Source organism: Balaenoptera acutorostrata, chromosome 1 (genome assembly GCF_949987535.1).
Source record: "Balaenoptera acutorostrata chromosome 1, mBalAcu1.1, whole genome shotgun sequence".
In the NCBI taxonomy this organism is placed as follows: domain Eukaryota; kingdom Metazoa; phylum Chordata; class Mammalia; order Artiodactyla; family Balaenopteridae; genus Balaenoptera; species Balaenoptera acutorostrata.
This window is the reverse complement of record NC_080064.1, coordinates 23,052,125-23,064,349: the sequence shown is the minus strand read 5'-3', so window position 1 is coordinate 23,064,349 and position 12,225 is coordinate 23,052,125. Positions and strand designations below refer to the sequence as shown.

The 12,225-nt window shown below is 35.6% G+C and overlaps 1 protein-coding gene across 16 annotated transcripts in view; it reads right to left on the bottom strand.

Annotated features, from left to right (window-relative positions):
- The window catches only part of EPB41 (erythrocyte membrane protein band 4.1), a 196,468-nt gene that overhangs the window by 32,597 nt on the left and 151,646 nt on the right, over positions 1-12,225 (bottom strand). Inside the window, exon 18 of one of the 16 annotated variants that reach the window (XM_057540460.1) lies at positions 2,541-12,212. The exons of the other annotated variants lie outside the window; for them this stretch is intronic. Coding sequence (XP_057396443.1) covers positions 11,961-12,212 — 252 coding nt within the window. The 3' untranslated portion in view covers positions 2,541-11,960. Of the gene's footprint in view, positions 1-2,540; positions 12,213-12,225 lie in introns of those variants that run through there. 16 annotated transcript variants of the gene reach the window in all.

Genomic DNA, 12,225 nt, shown 5'->3' with positions numbered 1-12,225 from the left:
ATCTATTTTTAGAATACCTGTGAAAATTTTATCATCATATATATATGCATGTTCAAACAGACATTATAGACAAATTAATAAATATGGGTTTTCTTACTTGCTGAAATTATACAAGGCAAATTTTAAGAGAAGGGCAATTAACATGCTAAGGTAACATTTTATTTTATCAAAATGACTAAATTGAGAAGCAGGAAACACAAATGATGATTGCAAAAGAATTTTCTTAGTTTGGCCAGACCAAAATACAAATTCTCTCACTAAATTACATAAATATCCTGTCTTAACCCACTTTACCAGCGCCATCTTAAATAGTCTCAAACATTCCCTTCCAAATCAGCAAGAGTTTCACTTTTACATAAATACACTTAGAGGCTCGAGCACAGAAAACCAAAAACACTTTCTTTGATGAAGAACAAATAATTATTAGAATTATAAAATGTCATTTGGTTTGATGACAAGGTGTTTTTGGTTTGTTTGCTTTTGGACACCAATCTAATTTTCCTCAGACCTGGGACTTGAGGTTTGATTTAATGAATGGGAATTTGAACTATTGATCTATTTAAACATCCCCAATAAATACGTAAAGGAAACAACTATTTTCTTCTAAAAAATTCAATTCTTTTTATTGAATGATTTTTAAACCAGGAACCAGATTATCCCCAAGGCCAAACAAAAGCCCTGAGACTCTCTGTCTCAACAACAGGAAAGACCTCATTTCTTATTCCCCATCTTCTGGTTCCTACTGACTGAAAGATCCTATTTCAGGTTCTGGGACATTCTGTGAAACAACCTGAGGGATTTAAGGCAAGTTAAGGGCAGTCCAGTATTAATAAATCAACTCATTAGTGGTTTGGGGATCTTAGAGCACCACTGTTAATACCTAGTTTTATAAGTCATTAGAGCCTCACAAATTCCAGCCCTCTCCTTAATTCACTTTCTGTAACCTTCATCACATTTTCACTTGGGGACTAAGTGACTTAGGATATAGCTGTGTCATAACAGAATATCACTGGACTGAAACATCAAAGACCTGGATTTAGCTCCAGTTCTCTCACTTAAAAACTGCTTTTTCTTAAGTAGGTCCCTGAGCCACTCTGAGACTCAATTTTATCACATAAAGCAAGAACACCACTACCTACCTGATATGGCTACTGTGAGGGTTAACTGTGCAGAGTGTTCAAAATGAAGTGCTAAGCAAATATTAGATATTATTCGTCTTTATACTATATTTCTTAAAATATTACTTTTTGCAAAGGAACATGAACCAGAACCAGTCCTTATGGAAGTTAGTGTTTCTTGAGCATCCAAATTAGCCAACCCTATGGATTTAACTAAGGCTGGTCTTTCAGCTTAGCACGTTCTGACCCAGGTTCTCACTATATTTTAGAGGACATTACCAGGTAGAACTTAGAAGAAAAAAACTGTGATAGAAGATAAGAACTAAAATTGATACACTATGAGGATATTTAATTATTCCTGAGCCAAGATTCTCATGAAGAACACTGGATAGGCCATTTTTAATAGTTTTGAGAACATTTCTGATTAGTCACAAAATTTACAATCATTTTAAAGCTTAATAGATTTATTGCTGTTTCTAAGCCCAAAGCATATCTTTTTATGCTACGACCCACAGATTCTGCTTCCAGAAATTCCTAAATTTTCTGTAAAAAGAGACTCTGAGATTTAGCATACTATCTCTATAATCACTTTACCCAATGGAACCCTAAATCCACCACATCTCTTAAACTACCATTGGTTTTCACATTCTCTTCATTCTATTTTGCCATTCAATCAAGTAAACTGAGAGTTAGGAACTAGCCTCGGAAATACTGCTTAACGATATGATCAGCTCTGTAATGTCACCATCATCTTTGCAATGACTCTGTGGTCTATGGAAATGCAAATACCTCAGGGAAAGTTAATACATTAAACTTTTATCCGTGTTCCTGTATGTCAGGAAAAACGGGGGTTTGGGGATTCGTTAGGCTTATATAATTAAAAAAAATAAGTTTTGATTAAAAAAATAAGTTTTGATAAGAAAAAAGGAGTGAGCAGAAGGTGGCAGTGGGATGAAGGGGGAGGGGTGTGCACAGACACACATACACCCACAGAGCACATTACCCTTGCTTTGCAAACCCCGTAAGAAATGCTTTGTACTGCAAATGCCCACAGAACCAGCAGGAATCGAGGTTATCTTGCTGAGCACAGAAGGAAGATACCCAGCAGAAGAGTCCAGCTCCTGGTTCTTAACTAAAGTAAACAATAAATATTACAGTCACTTAAATTATCAAGATGTATTTAAATAATACCCCCAAATGGTCTGCAACATGCAAACTAAAAAATGTAGTAGACTCCAATCCTGATAAGATCAGTTAATTGCGAGTGCTTTGTTTCCACTTACTTCTCTCTAACAAAACAAGGCAAGTTTATGTCTCAGCAAAGAATGGCTTTAAGTGCCTTGGGAAAAAGCTCTAAAAAACGAAACACATGTCTTTATACATTTACTATATTATCGATATTTGTAATCTTATTCCTATTTTGAAAAATTAATAATATCGGTGTTTCCCTTGGTTATAAAATAACGCTAACCCGGTGATTTTTTTTTGTTTTTTAATTTGTTAAGTTAAAACAAATGCTTTTAAAGGGGCACTTGCAATAAGAGATAAATCAGATGTGGTAATGGCTTCTTTTGTAAAAGCCATGTGTAAACAGCACATAAAGATGACAGGTCAAGCAGCAGTAGCCCATTCTTCAGCCGAAAAAGGAAACAAACGAAGAAAGGAGAACAAAAATTACCAAAAACAAAAACATCCCCTGGCCCCTCCACCCCCAAAACCTTCATAAATAATAGTTTTGATACACTTTTGGTGGAAAATTCAGGCCAACTGGCAGTTTAGAAAAGGACATTAGAATCACAAATGCTCAAGATGGGGATAAACTAACAACAGAGTAACCACGTGGCTAGCAAAAGACGATTTTAAAATTCTTTCCTCTCTAGTGTGTCATTCTTAATCATGCAATACATTTCTCTTCAGTCTAAATTTTCTCTCTTGGCTATATCTTCCCCTACTTTTTTTTAAAAAATAAAGTTGGTATGCTACTGGTCCCTGGCTAGAAGTACATCTTTATAGTGCTCACTAGCTTCTCCACAAAACTTGAGTCATTTTCACTGTCCATTGCTATTCTCTGGCATATAAAAATTACATCTGGATAAAGGAGCTTACTTAGGAAGACGCTGGCCTTTATTAAATTACGGTTGGTAAAATTGCCTATTTTAGGAAAATCAAAATCATTCTATAATGCAGCCTTTTACAAATGCCAGCAAATGGAATTTGCCAATGACAATTATCCTTCAAACATAGTTTTCATCATTTCCTAAATAGTGCTGTTATTAGATTATCCCCAGAATAGGTGAATGAAAAAGCAAACAGCTGTAAAATCAGTGCCTGATGCAAAATTTTAACTATTAAATAACAGAAAATTTTGCCTTAACACTGCACTCACCAGCAAGGATTCCACAGATCAAATGAGTGTTCTCAAACCTGAATAGAGCTATAGAAATCAAAGTGATTGAGCATATATGAAAAGTTATACTAAACATGTCTAGGAGACCAGACATGACCAGTCAAGTTTATTTCATTATACTAAAAGAAGGGTTGAGTTGAAGAGATGGAGATGGAAAGGAAGGGGCTATAACCAGCACAAAAACTCTGATCATTTAGTATGGAACACAATTAAATACACTTGGCAGGATTTCTCAGAAGTCCCAATTCCAAAAATGATTAAAGCCATAATAAGCACTTAAGGCAAATATTATACCCCAATTTGATATCTAGAAAATAGCACCTTGATTCCACAGAACTATATACAACAGAAAACGATGACTAGATATTAATTAGCTGTGTCTTCTCTTCCCAAAAAATCCTATAATAGTGAAATGGTTTTCCATGTTAACACTTCCAATAAATTCCTAAAAGGAATGTGGCTTTGGAGAAACACTACAAAATTTTGTATTACTCAGACATGGCAACAAGGTACATAATTTGTGCTAGTAAACAGACCACTTCAAAATGTGCAGTGTTGGTTTTAAGTAATCACCTGGATGATACAATAGAATCTAGAACTGTGAGAGTAAGATAAGAGATAAGGTTCACCAAGGTGAAGTAAGAGATTAAGCAGTGGACCTTCTGTTAATTCCACATTATAGGAACAGCTCTCCTCATGCCCCGCATATCCACACCCACTCCATCCTCACTCTTCAATATGATCAGAGAGGCATTAATAACTACTAATTTGTAGAGTGCTTCTTTTTAAAACAAAAAACAACAAAAAAAGACAAATTCAGCATATTAAAAATGCTTCTAACAGATGTGACAATTACATGTATTGTAGTGACTGATTAAGTGGGTTAGAAAAAAATTATTTTTAAAACTTCGTATAAATAAGTCAAATAGTTCCAAAGCTGATTTAAAACATTAATACTCTCAGTAGTGAACGCATGTGCATAAGTTATCTCTGTTTTAGGACTGAGCATAAGACAATTACTGGGCCACCCAGAAGAGTGAAAATATGGGAAAAACAAGAGAATTTTTCTAGAAAGACTGGCTGACAATATCTCTTGCTGATCTGCTGAAGCAGAGGTTCCTTCCTCCCCTTTTTTGGTAGTGGGTCTGTCTATGTGCAGCATTACTGACTCATTTCCTTAATGATTAGTAGCAACCAGAATCAGATTTGCAATAAGATTTATTTGTAATAATTTTACATATTAACAAAGCAAATAACATGAGAAAAATATCAAAGAAAATGTTCCAAAAAGAGAAGTTCTTAGCAGATTTCTTTAGGCTTAAATATCTTGCTCAACTGCTAATGAATAAACAATTTATTCAACCGTGTATCGTAGCTAAAGGATCCTGGGCCAGGGGGAAAGGAACATAGATTTAGGAATGTGTTATAAAGCACCTCCCAAAGCTAATTACAGATCAAGGAATCCTTCAGAACACAACAGTCAACTAGGGAGCAAAGACACCTCCGAAAGTACATAACTTTATTTTATTCTGACTTCTTGGTAAATACTGCCCAAATCAGCCCTGAAGTAGGGAACTCCTCTCAGAGAAATCTTTATTTTGAAAGAGGAACCCTTCTAAAACGTTTCCCTTAGATACCCAACCTTAAATTTATACACTATGGTGTACCAAAAATGTAGAGTGAAAATCATTTCACTTTCTTTACCATGTTCATTAGATATCTCTAAAACCTGGCTAAAGAGAAGGTGAATTTGGGAATTGTTTCTTTATTCCTTAGGGGGAGATAGAGGCAGACGCTTAAAAACCAAAAAGAACAAAGGGGTTAGCTGGATTTGTCGCTGAACATGTTAAGAGCACAGTTAACACAGAACAATTTGGAAACTGACAGAGGCAGGCGTGTTGTGGTGGTAAAGATATTTTAGATTATCGTTCAGGTGTACCCTGGCTGCCAGATAAATAGGAATGAGTGCCTTGTCTTTTGTTTTCCATTTCTAACCCTAAACAAGACCAAAAATACTTCAACACTGAATGAAGATGTTAAGATTGTGACTACAACTCTTCGAAACAGTACAAAGGCAGAAAATCTAACTGATCAGTTCTCTGTCTCTCTAGACCTATAAGAGGGGTCAGCAGCCTACAGCCAGCAGCCAAATCCAGCCCTTTCCTTGCTTCTGTACGGCTATGAGCTAAGAATGGTTTTACATTTTTAAATGGTTGGGAAAGAAATAGAAAAATATTTAGTGACACATACAAATTATATGAAACTCAGATTTCAGTGTCCACAAATAAAGTTTGACTGGAACATATTCATGTTTCTTTGTTGATTTATTGTCAATGCTGCTTTCACTCTACAATGGCAACGTTGAGTACTTTTGACAGAGACTATATGGACCGCAAAGCCTAAAATAGTTATTATCTGGTCCTTTACAGAAAAAGTTTGTCAACCTCTGGTCTATCTGACATACAAAACTCTTGATACCACAAGAGTTTGATACATTTGGTATTTTTATATCATATAAAACACAAGACAAATGTATCAAACTGCTCTCTGAAATGTATTCTAGATAAACGCAAAATGTCAAAATAACAGGTTCTCTTCATGGTATCACACTCCAAGATGTATTTACACATATAAACAAGTACCCTGCTCTCGATAATACATTCTATAGTGAAAACAGTTGATTATTAGTGTGGTAAATGGATAAGAGCTTTTAATTGAATCAAATTACAAGACATTAACAAGAGAGACTGACACCTATCGTAGAAGTATATGTAGATTCTTTGAATAAACCAAGGACCACACTACAGGATTAATAGGAGAGACAGTGGCTTCCGGGCCGTATATGGGTTTTTTGGGCTACCTGCATGTACTGATAGGGCATGGGGTGATTACTTTGGCACAAACTTGTGTCCTAATACAAGAGATTCTAAGTGAAAAGTTAGACTTTATCCATTACCACGTTACTAATTCTTTAATTCAATTTAACAAATATTAATTATTCATTATATATCTGAGATACAAAGGTATCTTTGGCAAACAAAGATAAAACAAGGCTTCACACCTCTGAGAATCTCACAGTTTTGAGGAGACAGGCAAAACTAAAAGAGATGTATTAACATTTCAAATTTTTAATATCACTTTTTTTAGTGGGGCTCTAAGTCAAAATCAGAATGTTAAACAGAAAGTAAGCTTCCATAACTGTATCATATCAAAGTGGTATAAATCAAATCACGTGGGGGCTATTATAGAGGATGTAAAGGTTAGCCAGGCTGTCAGAGAAGGCAAGCAAAGTTAGAATGCAGGCTCTGGTGGTATGCTGCTTCAGGATATAATGGCAATACAATCTTGTCAACAGATTCTGGGCTACAAGAAGTTTCCAAAGCTACAAAACTATCCCACCCCCTCCCCCAACTCCTTTATCTAAAAAACAAACAAAAAACCCCAAGTGCCTGTGTGATCTGTGAAGAAGCTAGGATTTCCAGGAATTCCAAAATGTTCTTTTACAGAGGGCAAGTCATTGGGTAGGGACATAAGACTGAATAAACCATAGGGAAGCAACCAATGGGCAACAGAGCCAGAAAGAAAAACAGCTGATAACACAAGAAAAGCTAGAAAAAGAAAGGAAGAAAGCAGAAGGATAACATGCTAGGAGGGAGACTGGGACAGAACTGGATATCAGATGGTAAGTTATCTGAGGGCAAGAACTGTGACTAATTGCAACGTGAGAGTTACTTTTAACTATGGTGAAGACCTTATAATGTGGAAGATAGAAAATTCTTCAGAATGCCTCCATTTAGAACCAAGAAGTGAAAACTACAGGGAAACAGACTTTGACTTAATACATGAATGATTAATATCTAAAAATCTGGGATGTCAAAAGACATAATGTGCTATATCTTGGGAGATGTTTAATCACAGGCTGGGAGACCACTTAGTCTCTGAATCTCTAAATGATACTGTACAGAAGAATCAAGCATTGGAGGGGAGAGGAGGTGGATTGGGGGCCTATCCAATCCTAAAATTCTGATAATGCTGCCTCTTTGCAACCCATCCCTGCAATACATTGATTGCCCTAGAGGGCAATGAATAAAGAATGGATAGCAGTAACCATGTTTTTCCTTTAATTCTTATTCTCTGTGTTTTGTTGAGATAGGATTCTATACATATGGAGACTCTTCTTTAAAGAGACAGAACTAAACTGCATCCTTTATTGATTTGGGGGACCTGAAAAGATAGTTGGAACTCTATGCCTTCCTACCTCCTTTAATCTTTAAGATTAGATTTATTCTGTTATTTACCCCAAACAGGATTTTGACTATGATAAAGGGGAGGGTTACCGTCTAGGATATCAATCACAAAAGATTAGAAAAGCATTCCTCACGTAGATGTTTCCTCAACAATCTGTCATCTGTACATTTGGTTAGGCTATTATTGAAGTTATTTAGCTTTCATCCTTTATTTCTGATCTGTGGGAGTAATAAACTACTCTACTTTCTCTTCTCTTTATTTTTCAAGTTCTAGTATGAAAGGAGTTTCGTTTACAAAATGAAATACTCCATGAATTTGTAATTGCTGATCACAGCTACTCCTCTTCCTGTTCCAGCCTAACTTTATATGGCTTTCTTACTTTAACAACAACTTCTTAACCGTTTCAGGTGTCCATTCCTAAGGTCCACACCAACATGTTTCTTTTTGCATCATGTTCTGATGCAGTAAAAAGGAGATCCAAGGGCATGAGGGATAACAGCAGCAGAAAGGAGCCAGGCTTACTGATACTATTCCCTACAGTGTAGAGGAGGCAGATGGAGCTATCCCACAGATAAGAATAAGGAGTTGTCTCCATTTCTACTACCAAAATTACAAGCAACAGGGCTCGTTTGAGTGCAGTGAAAAAAAGCAAAACTTCCATGTGTAATAGAAACAATATAATAGTCTTCTGCAATGTGATAGAGAATGCTGTAAAAAAGTTTGGGATTTTATAATTTCTATGAAGACGAACAGAAGAGAAGGAAACTTAGTAGAAAAGTTCTATATATCTTTACTATTCTCAATACTCTTGGCAAGAAAAAAGCAACAATGAGAAAGTGTCTCATATTATTTTTGAATTTTCTGTCTTCCTTTTGTAAATACATGATCACTAGGTAAAGCCTAAATATAAATTTTGATTGGTAATGCCTTCAAAAAATAACCAAACCTCTAATGTGTAGGATGTCTTATATGCTTTTCTATAGGAAATACTACAGTAGTGACTTAGGAATGTAGGAAGAATTGAATTGGCTTATATCCACAGAAATTTTAGAGTAAAACTTACAATAATATTTAATAGAAAGAAATGTACTAGGATCTAGGATGGCAACAAAATCTAGGCCACAGATAATCACTAGTCTCATGTTAGTCAACAGAGTCAATATCTTCTCCCTTCAAAACTTTTACCAAAGATAGAAACAAGTAGTAGAATTGACCCATGCAAACTGAATCTCCTTCATAATCCATGCATTAGCATAAGAATATGGCTAAAAGATAGGTCCAAAATATAGAGGCTGGATTTATCTTCCAGTATGGTCCACTCTAAAATACCATATGGGTAAGATGAATTGCTTAAGAGTACAAGGAATTTTTAACTTTAGTAGTTTTAAGTGTTTGGTCAAATATCAATACAGAGTAGATGGAAATCAACACAGCTATTTAATTGCTTACTTCTTTTTTAAAAAATCCAGGAAGTTAATGTGTTTGTTTTTTAAATTTCCAGTCCCCAAAAGACCAAGAATTTAATGACAACCAGAGCTTCTGGTTCCTGGAACCTGTTACAGATTCATTCTCATGAGGTAGGTTTGTCTCTACGTTACTAGGTGGAAATCTGGGCACCAAGTAGTTAAATGAACTTCTCAGAGTCACCGTAGAAATGACTAATAGCAAAACCAAGGCAAAAACCCCAGACTTTTTACTGGTCTGTAATGATACCTTTAGTCCAAATTGTTTTTCACTCATCAACCTGCTGTTAAGAAGCTGAACCAGGGTAAAACCAACACACAGTTATTTGGATCTGTCTCCGGTACCAAGAATGAAATGAGATGTGAGAGGGAAACCAAGACTATTTACAGCTTTATGTTATACATATTGGCAGCAGTGTAAAATATTTTTCCTCTGATAACTGTGATGGGCATATCTTTTGAGCCTGCATTGGCCAGCTTATTAGTCCAATTCAAAGTATCAGCCCTTCCCCTCTCAACCATTCTCACCCTATTAACAGAAGAAAGGGCCTCTCCTTTGATCATCATTAAGGACCTCTGAGGGCTCCTGCTTCACTTCAGAAAACCGAAAAGTATTGTTGGCTTACACTAGACTTTTTATGGACTTGAAATAACTCCAATACAAAGGGAAACAAAACTCAAGGGGACATTTACAATAATAATTAATAAAATGCTATGTACATGGATGAAAACTGGAAATATAATCTGAAACAGTTATAAAAGTATCAACAAAATCCTAAGATTATTTCCTTTTTAGTTTCTTGAAAAAAATTCAAAAGTATCTAACCAATGCCATAGTTCTGTTATTTCATAAGGAAAGCTCTCATATCTCTATTTCACAGATAAAGGGGAGTACTGATGATGATCACTTTCTGTGTTAAAGAATGGTTCTGCAATATTTCAGGTTAATTTGAGGTCTCTTTTTTCTTATTATGAGTGAATCAATAAATATGCTTAAGTACAAAATATTTCTTATAAACAGACATAGCCTGTGACATGAAAGATATACCAGATTTAAAATTTTAACCTGCATCTCACTTCTTTCCCATCTTTTTGGATAGCCTATAATAACAGAGTAGCAGTTTTCAGGAAATACCAGAGAATTATTTCTACATGTCTCCAGAGAAGATAGAATAATAATAGTGGCTGTTGAAGGACAAAAGATTCTTGGCTTTAGGGTTCTCTTTTTTTGCTCTAAGACACCGTCATCTTAAAAACAAAAAGTCTAGGGAAGAGATATGGGAACATATGTATATGTATAACTGATTCACTTCGTTTTAAAGCAGAAACTAACACACCATTGTAAAGCAATTATACTTCAGTAAAGATGTTAAAAAACAAACAAACAAACAAACAAAAAGTCTTGTTTAGAAGTTACATCAGCTGGAAGTGTTGAGAAGTAAAGTGCAATAATCTCAGTTTGATAACTCTATGAACTCAGATTTCAAAACAAATATTTGAGACAACATTAACCAAATCATCCATATTGGTACATTCAAGCGCCATAAAAAGCAAACTACATGCAAGATTTCATTAATACTGATGGGAAAAAAACCCAACAGGTTAGGTATCCGAGTTGTGTTGTGAAGAGAGAGCACACGCATATTTACTTCAGGTAAGCCTTAAAAATCAACATGCAAACAGAAGACACATACTTGTCACGACAGAGCCTTAGCTCACAAGGCCATCAATGAAAAACAATTGATTTCAACACACATGTAAGAATAAACAAGTCCAAAGTCTATCAGAAAAACAAAATATATCGATATCTATTTTAAGCTTATCATAATGGCTAAATATTGCTTCTAGCAATATAATTACTTAACTCATAAAGAAGTAAGACAGTATTTTAATTCAGAGAAGGGTATGTTTATGTACAGACCTTAAAGAAATTTGTTATTCCAGGACTTTTAAAGATGGGCAGAGTAGTCTGGAAAATTCAGCCCTGGCTGGAGGCTAAAGGGCACCAGCACCATTTTCCTTAAACCATCAACATTATACTTGTGAAAAATGCATTTAACCTTTGCAGATCTCTTCTATACACCAGGCAGGATAAAGTTGTTTGTCCCTGTACATCTCAGAAATACACATAAGAAGGCCACAGAAGTCAAAAGCCCTTTTCCAAAAAAGACTTTGTATATATTGGTTTGATATCTCAAGAAAAGGAGTGGTTATAGATTCACAGATTAAAATGTATCATTTTAAGGCTTTTGAAAGGTTAGCAACTTGAATTTTTTTCTTAAACTACAGAGCCCATGCCCCACAAATAACTATCGAAGATTAGGAAAATATTCCATCAAATGTTTCTACAGGATATCCTGCTTTCTGTGAAACACCGGAGAGGAGGACATAGCAACAGTGAACAATAAGAACATGCAGGATAAAAGAGTTAAAGCTTTTGGGGAAAGTACCAACCTGCCATATGCGTAAATCAGATTTGCCTAAACTTGTTAAACTTTGGTGAGGAAAACTGGCTTGAGCAATCCATTGCTACTCCTTTGTACTCCATGATATATATTCTACAAAGAGTAACATTTTATTGACAGAAAAATGATCACAGACTCTCCCCTAGGACAGTGAACTGTCAAGCTCAGAGGGCATCACACAGGAGATAACACAGGAGAAGCGAACAACAAAGTTCAATGGTTTTAGTCTTGACATTTCAGATGAGCACCCGTTTTCCGATCACAGAAAGACCAACCACCAGACAGCCAATGCAAGAACCACGAGAAGAGACATCACAAAAGGAATACGAGGAGATGAAAAAGTACTAGAGTAGAGGTGGCACTTTTTGAGAAACTTGTGATCCTCAGGGATTGGAATAGAAACCTTGGGAAGAATTTCTTCATTTTCTTGCTGGGGCAAGGCGCTTTCAGTAGATCTCTCTTGCCTTTTAATTTTCTCTTCATCCTGCACTAACAGAGCACGTTCCTGTGTCTGCTTTCATGGT